Raw genomic sequence first — 7,066 nt, 5'->3', positions numbered from 1 at the left:
GAGCAGGGTGGGGGAGAGCCAGGAGAGCCCCCACCCCTTTGGAGACCCCAAGGGGTGCTGCAGGGAGGGGGCTGATCTGGAGAAATCTGAATTTCCACGGATTATTTTCACACTAAACATTCACAATTTGGGGGGGAAGGGGAGATGTGAAAAGGCAAAGAATGTGTTTTCTTCATTTTTTGCTGCATTTTTTTTTCTCCTCCTTTTTTTTTTTTCCAGTGGTGAAGTGGAAAATGGGGAGAAGAAAAGCCCAAGCAGTTTCTCCCCCCATATTTCCATTGTTGAGTTTCCCTGGAGGGACCCAGGGAACTGTCTGCACCCCGGAGATAATTCATGGGCGGCGCTTTCATCTCCAGAGCCCTCGCAGCTCCCACCTAATGAATCCCAGCACTGGGATCCTTCAGAAAAAAAAGGGAGAGAGCTGGAATTGGAGCAGCACCACGGCCCTCCCGGGGTGGTCCCTGTTCCTGACTCCAGCAGTGCCGGGGACGTGGGACCCCTCAGGCCCAGGGCACCCTTTGGATGAGACTTCAGGAATATGGGCAGGAAAACGAGTTTCTGCTCAGCCTGGGGGAGCCTGGTGCCAGTCCAGCTGCCTGGCATGGGGGCAGGGAGTGGGACACATGGGAGCCAGCCCTGGTGCAGGGTGGTGGGAGGTGGCTGAGGGCTCTGGTCCAGCCTGGAGCAGCACAAACAGCCGCCCCGAGCGATCGCACGCGGAGCACAAACCAGTGCCTCGAGCCAAGAGCCAGGGAAGGGCTATAAATAACGCTGTTATCATCCCTGCCTCGCTCCCTCGGCGAGCTGGGCCACAGCATTTCCTCCCCAGCAGCGTTTAAGGGTGATTTCTGGCCTGGAGGAGGCCAGGAGCTTGTCAGCATCCCCACTGCAGTGGCCCTTTTCCAGCCTGCCATTGATCTGGCACTTGGCTGATAAACCCACCGGTTGCCTGCCCGAGGCAAACACAGCCACTGTCCCAGACAGAGACCTGTGTTATCCATGTGGCCTCTTCCCAGCTTGCCTGGGGCCCAGGAAGGCTAAAAGCCTCCATCCTCCTCCTCCTGCTGCTGCTGTGATTCCTGTTCCACATCCCTGACCCGGCCAGCACTGCTCTGCTCCTGACTCAGACCTCCCAACCCTGGGCTGCCCTGGCTGAGAAGCTGCAAAGGGACAGGAGAGGATGGCTCTGTCCCCACGTGGTGGCCAAGGGACACCAGGTTGCTCCTGGTCACGCAGGTGGGAGGAAAACAGAGAAGAAATTTGGGTGGGGAGCAGGGAGTGGGAGCTCCTTACTCCCTGGGGGATGAGAACCTGTGGGAGGAAGAGGACAGAAGAGGATGAAGGCAGCTCATAAACAGCCACAGAGTCCCACAAGGATGTCACATGCTGTCCCAGCTCCTAAATCAGCCCGAGGGAAGGAGTGTGCTCGTGTCACGCTCCCCAGGAGACAGAGCCAGGGGAGGGAGAAGGATCCTGCTCTCCAGGCTCGGAGGCTTCCCTGTCTGTGCTCTGGTGCTGGTTCAGGATGCGGGGCTGGGGCTGGGAGGGGAGTGGGGTGGGGGAGGGCAGGATGGAGGAGGAGGGGGGCCCATATGGAGAAGCTTCTCCCAGAGAGCGGCAAGATGCTGAGCTGGCGTGAGCTCGGGAGCTCTCCGAGCCGACACTGCGAGAGCCAAGCAATCAATATGTGAAAATCCAGCCCAGGCGAGGAAGGTGACCTTGAGAGGCAGAGAGGGGAGGGGGGAGGGAGCAGAGCTGCAGGAATTACACACGGAGATGCTCCGGGGGGAGGGATGGGGGGAACGAGAGGGCAGAGCCTCTCTGACACCCACTGCCAGCCCCAGCCCCGGGGAAGGCTCCAGGACAGGATCCAGCCAGGCAGCCTGGGGTGCTGGGGGAGGGCCTGGGGACAGTCCATTCCCATGGGCTTTTCCCTCAGGAAAGGGCTGTGGGGCCAGTGGCAGGAGGGGGTTGCTGTTTCTCTCCCCCACCATGGCAACAACAAGGGCACAACCAATAACTGCCCACCATCCTCTGCACAATCAATAACAGCAAACAGTGGGGCTGAGGCCCCTCTCAGCCCTCTCCCAAAATCAGCCCCAGCTCAGCCCCCTCCAGGGCTCTGGGCAAAGGAAGACCTGCTGGCCCAGCCTGCTCCCTCCTCCCCTGGGGCTGAGGGGACCCAAAAGCCACACAAGGCAAGACAACCCCCCCAAATCTCAACTGTCCCCCAGCAGAGTCCCCCCAGAGCCCCCATTACTCTTAGAAAAGTTGGGTTTCTGGAAATCCAGGAGCCCCACAGACACCCCTGACCCACCTCACTCTGCTCCCCATGAGACCAACCCTTCTCCCCTCTGCAGCCCCTTCTGATCCTTCCTCTGCCAACTCCCATCACCTGGGCTATTCCCAGTGCCTGAGCTATTCCCAGCACCTGGGCATTCCTGAGAGGTGCCAAGGCCACCCCGTGAGGGAGGGAACCAGCAGAGGAGGGAGTTTGCAGTCCAGTGTTAAGGTCAGGCCTTTCCAAACACTCTGCCTTGCCCTCTAGTGGGACGAATGCGAAGGGCCGGGACGTGCTGTTGGGAAAAGTTGGCCAACTCCATCCCGCTGGAACCGAGCGGGGCTGGCGGCAATCCCGCGTCCCACGGGAGCAGGTGACGTCACCGAGGGAAAGGATGGAGTGAAGGTGTGGGAAGGATGGATGGGGAAGGAGCAGAGCTGTGGGGATGGACAGACAGGGGGGCCGTGGGTGCAGCTGTTCCAAAGATGACGCGACAGCAGCGGTAATAAATCCTGACATTTCAGATCCAGCCTGAAAGGAAAAGCTGGATTAGCTTCAAATTCCCATTTACCAAGGGCCTTGGCTTTTGGATCAGCATAATCCACGTCCAAGTTGGGTTTTGCATGGGAGAGAAAGGCAAGGGGAGAGGGGGGTGCCCACACACGCTCCCTGTGCTGTGCCAGCGCCGCAGCCTCACCCGGCGCCCCTGGGTGAGGAGCTGGATCCTCCTCTGAGGTTTTCTCCAGGTGCCCCTGGGTGAGGAGCTGGATCCCCCTCTGAGGTTTTCTCCAGGTGCCCCTGGGTGAGGAGCTGGATCCCCCTCTGAGGTTTTCTCCAGGTGCCCCTGGGTGAGGAGCTGGATCCTCCTCTGAGGTTTTCTCCAGCCGCCTTCGTTTGCCTCCCCGGGCCTGGAGGACGTGGGCTGAGCTCAGTGGTTTAGGTTCAGGAGTTTGGAATCTCCAGGGATGTGTCATCCCTCTCACGGTGCGTGTTTGTTACATGTGTATAAAAATATAGAGGATGAATACATTAGATTTAAAATATCTCACCACTGGGCAGCTCTTTTTGGGTGTTGAAAGCTGGGTTGATATGAGATATTTTAACTCTCTTCGAGTGATTTTCCTGCTGGTCCTGGGGCTGTTTGACTCCAGGCTCTGGTGCTGCTCCAGGTTTCTCTGCAGTCCCAAACCCAGGGATGCTCTCCCTCCAGGCAGAGGCTCATGCTGGAGATCCCACTTAGTGCCAGGACAGTTCCAAATCCCAGTGTCCCTGGGGCCACGGGACTGCCATGGGTCTGGGATGAGGTGATGGAGGATTCCAGATGCCCTTTGCTGGGTTTTCCTGTTGCATCCTCTTGGGGAGCACACAGGGACAGTCCAGCTGTGGCCACAGCTCACACCTGGATGGGCCAACACCCCTCTGGAATTGCACCTGATGGAGCTGGGGACAGGTCAAACCTGATGTGGCCAAAACAACTCCCTGGAGCAATACAGCTGCCAACCCCTATCCAGGAAACCCCAAAAGCTGACACAGAGGGGTCTTCCCAAGGCCCTGGGAGGGAACTGAAGAAATGGGACACAGGGAAGTCCCATCTTTGCAAACCAGCACTGTTCCCAAAGGAGCTGCTGGACTGGGGCTGGGCAAGGGCTTCCTGCTGCTCTCACTGTCGAGAACAAGACATTGAACGCATTTAAAAGTCCTCATTTCATTATTACTTTATTATCCCTGCTCTGCCCCGGGACTGAGCTCACCCTGGGGTGAAACACAGCAGCCTTAACCTCACGTTTTCCACGGGCAGCAGGGGCTGAGGGCTCTGGGGTGCTCTGGGGATGTTCCCCCGGGTTTCCCAGCACTGGGGCTCAGGAGAAGCGGCCCGTGGGCAGGCGGGGCAGGCAGAAGTAGGCGTCGGGGAAGAGGCTGAGGTTGATGGGGTTGCCGTCCAGGCGAATGTCCTCCAGCGCCCTGCGGACCTGGCTGTGGTCCTGGCTGTCACAGAACGTGTCCTCGTGCATCGTCCGGATGTTGTTGTTCTGGGAAAGGGACAAATCAATGGGATAAGGGGGAGGAGGGAAAGGTGGGCTCTGCCAGACTCAGGTGCAGACAAACCCGGGTCTGGGCCCACCTCACCTGGAGGTGCAGGGAGCGCAGGCTCTCGGGAAGGGGCGCCGGGATAAAATCCAGCTGGTTATCGGACAGGTGGAGAAACTGCAGCTGCTTCAGGTCCTGTGGGAAGAAGGGAGAGATAAACATCCCTGCTCCCAGCCCTGCTGGACCATCCCTTTACCCCTTGGCACAGCAGGTTTGGGCTCAGACCCGCCGGGATTCACCCCCACGCACCCGGAAGGCCTCGGGCCGGAGGCCGGCGCTGGGGATCCTGTTGAGCCGGGCGTCGAGGCGGACGATGCTGCGGGGCAGCTCGGGCAGGGCCGTCAGCCTGTTCTCGGGCAGGATGAGCTCCTGCAGGCTGGGCAGCCGGCGGAAGGCGTCCACGTCCGCCCAGGAGATGGAATTGCTGCTCAGGTCTATCCGCTTCAGCTTCTCTGGGGGGGAGCGGAGGGAGGAGATGAAGAGGGACAGAGGCAGAAGCTTTTATTCCCCGCGCCCCACTCGGGGCCTGGTCCCTCCCCAGCCCCTCCCTGGCCCCGGCGTACCCAGCCCGGTGAAGTCCGCGGCGCGCACGGCGCCGATGCGGTTGAAGCGGGCGTACAGGTACGTGGTCTCCGGGGGCAGGGCTGGGATGTGCTCCAGGTCGGCGTCGTCGCAGTACACGGAGGTGCCGATGCACAGGCAGAGCAGGCAGCTGGGCAGCCCTGGGGGGGCACAGGCGCCCTTGGCATGGCCCCCCCGAAGCATGCAGGGAGGTGGGGGGAAGCACCCACCCTGCCCACGCTGAGGGGGCACCGAGTTTTTATCACCCAGAGCTGTCACGGCCCCAAAACCTTCCCCGGAGGGCCAGCCCAGGGCACCTCACCCAGGGAAGGACCAGACACTCCCAGCCAAAGGAGCTGCTGATAAACGAGCTGGTCAGGGCCAAATCCCTCTCCTGGGAGAAGGGAGGATGTAAAGCTGCCAAACGCAGCAGCCTCACACCCAGGGCTCTCCCAGCCCCCTGAGTTTGGCCACTGAATGAAGCAAAGCAAGAGAAAAAGTTTTGCATCGAGCAAAACATCTGTCTCGGCTGCCTGAGGGTCCCAGCACACTGGGCGGGGGGGGCAGGAGGGGTAAAGCCATGTCCCCCCCACACGTGCTCCCTCTCCTCTCCTCCAGCTCCTGTCCAAGTCTCCCACAAGACTCTGCATCCATTAGTGGGGGAGTTCAAAGCAGCAAGGCAACAATTTCCCTTTGCCTCCCACTTAATTTGTCCCAGTCCTGAGTGACAGAAAATGAATAAAGATATTTATCCCTCGCTACAGGATTTTAATTGTCACTAATCTAATTGCTACTCTGTCCGGCTGTCGCAATGCCTCTGCTCATTAAAATGTTGCTGCTTTGCTGGAGCTCTTGTTTCCCAGAAATCTCTCTGCAGCCCTCCTGCCTGCTGTGTGAGAAGACTCACCCCCAACACCCTGTCTCCTCGCTGGCCTGGCAGAGCAAATAGCTGCTGCTGCCTGCTGGTGGCACGAGAACTCGCTCCGTATTCTCCAGAGCCCCAGCCCTGCCACTCCTGGGACACAGGAGTGTCCCAGTGGATGGATCCCACAGGAACCGAGCCCAGAGCTCCACACTCACCCTGCACGGGGATGGGCCCTGGGTGGACGGGACCAGCAGTGCTTGGAGGCTGCAGTTTCGGGGTTTCAGCCGTGGCACCCACGTCTGGGAGAGTTTCGGGGTCCTTGGGGCGAGGAGCCAAGGTGCCAACCTCGATCTGCAAGCACAGCCCGGGGTGAGGGGGAGAGGCTGAGCAGATCCTGCCCTTCCCCTCTCCAGGGTGGGCAGCGCTGCTCAAGGGCACTGGATGGGTTTTACTGAAAACACAGCTCCTCCTTGACGAGCTCTCCCAGCTCTCCAACACCCCCCCCCTTCTAGAGGGATGCAGGAAACCTCAAGTCCAGGTTCCTGCAGTGATGCTCCCGCCAGGCAGAGGCTGGGGTCGGGTAAAGCCTTTCCTGCCACCAGCAAGAGCGGTGGGAGAGCTGCCAGGGTTTGCAGGCTTGTGCAAGAGGCTGGTTCTGCAGCTGTGCCCCATCCAACCCTTGGACCAAACCCCTTCCTTGGGATTCACCCTGGGAACAGCTGCACCCCCTCACCTTGGGAGCCAGGTCCCCGTAGTCGTAGAGCTCCTCGTAGTTGCTCAGGTCGAGGATCTCCCCGTAGCTGTCCAGAGTCAGGTCATAGTTGTCCAGGTCCAGGTTTTCATAGAGGGCCAGGTCAGCTTTTGGCTTCTCGGCCTTCCTCCTCTCCTTGGCTGGCACAGCCCAGGCTGCCCCCAGGCACAGGCTGGCCATGCCCAGCCAGGCCAGGCTCCACATCCTGCCCCCGGCCAGGGTCACTGCTCCTGGGGACTGTGATCCTGGGGGACACGGGGCCAGCTCGGGCTGGGGCCAGGTGTCCTGGAGGGGTTGCCGTGAAAGCAGAGAGGGCCGGGATGCAGAGCTGGGAAGTGGCTGGAGCCAGCCCTGCTCTGCAGCCGTGGGGGACGAACAGCCCCCGGCCCCGGGGCCGCTCCTCGTCCCTTTTCTGTTCAGCCCATTTCACGCTCGGCTCGGGGGCTGTGCAGGGCTGCCCGTGCTTCCCATGCTTCCCAGCTTTCCCAGCCCCACAGAGCCTGGGAGGGGGTCGGGGTCC

The 7,066-nt window shown here is 60.4% G+C and overlaps 1 protein-coding gene across 1 annotated transcript; it reads right to left on the bottom strand.

The window, feature by feature from the left end:
• Positions 1–3,970: 3,970 nt before the first annotated feature.
• Positions 3,971–6,816, bottom strand: OPTC (opticin). Its single transcript, XM_064635861.1, has 6 exons — positions 6,529–6,816; positions 6,011–6,146; positions 4,933–5,091; positions 4,619–4,821; positions 4,409–4,504; positions 3,971–4,311 (listed from the first exon to the last, which is right to left on the bottom strand). Exons 1-6 carry the CDS (start codon positions 6,748–6,750, stop codon positions 4,141–4,143), a joined length of 987 nt encoding a protein of 328 aa, XP_064491931.1. The 5' UTR covers positions 6,751–6,816; the 3' UTR covers positions 3,971–4,140.
• Between the last annotated feature and the right edge of the window lie 250 nt (positions 6,817–7,066).

Source organism: Pseudopipra pipra, chromosome 25, assembly GCF_036250125.1.
Source record: "Pseudopipra pipra isolate bDixPip1 chromosome 25, bDixPip1.hap1, whole genome shotgun sequence".
Taxonomy (NCBI): Eukaryota; Metazoa; Chordata; class Aves; order Passeriformes; family Pipridae; genus Pseudopipra; species Pseudopipra pipra.
Note: the sequence above shows the minus strand (reverse complement) of the source record. Positions and strands in the feature narration are given on the sequence as shown.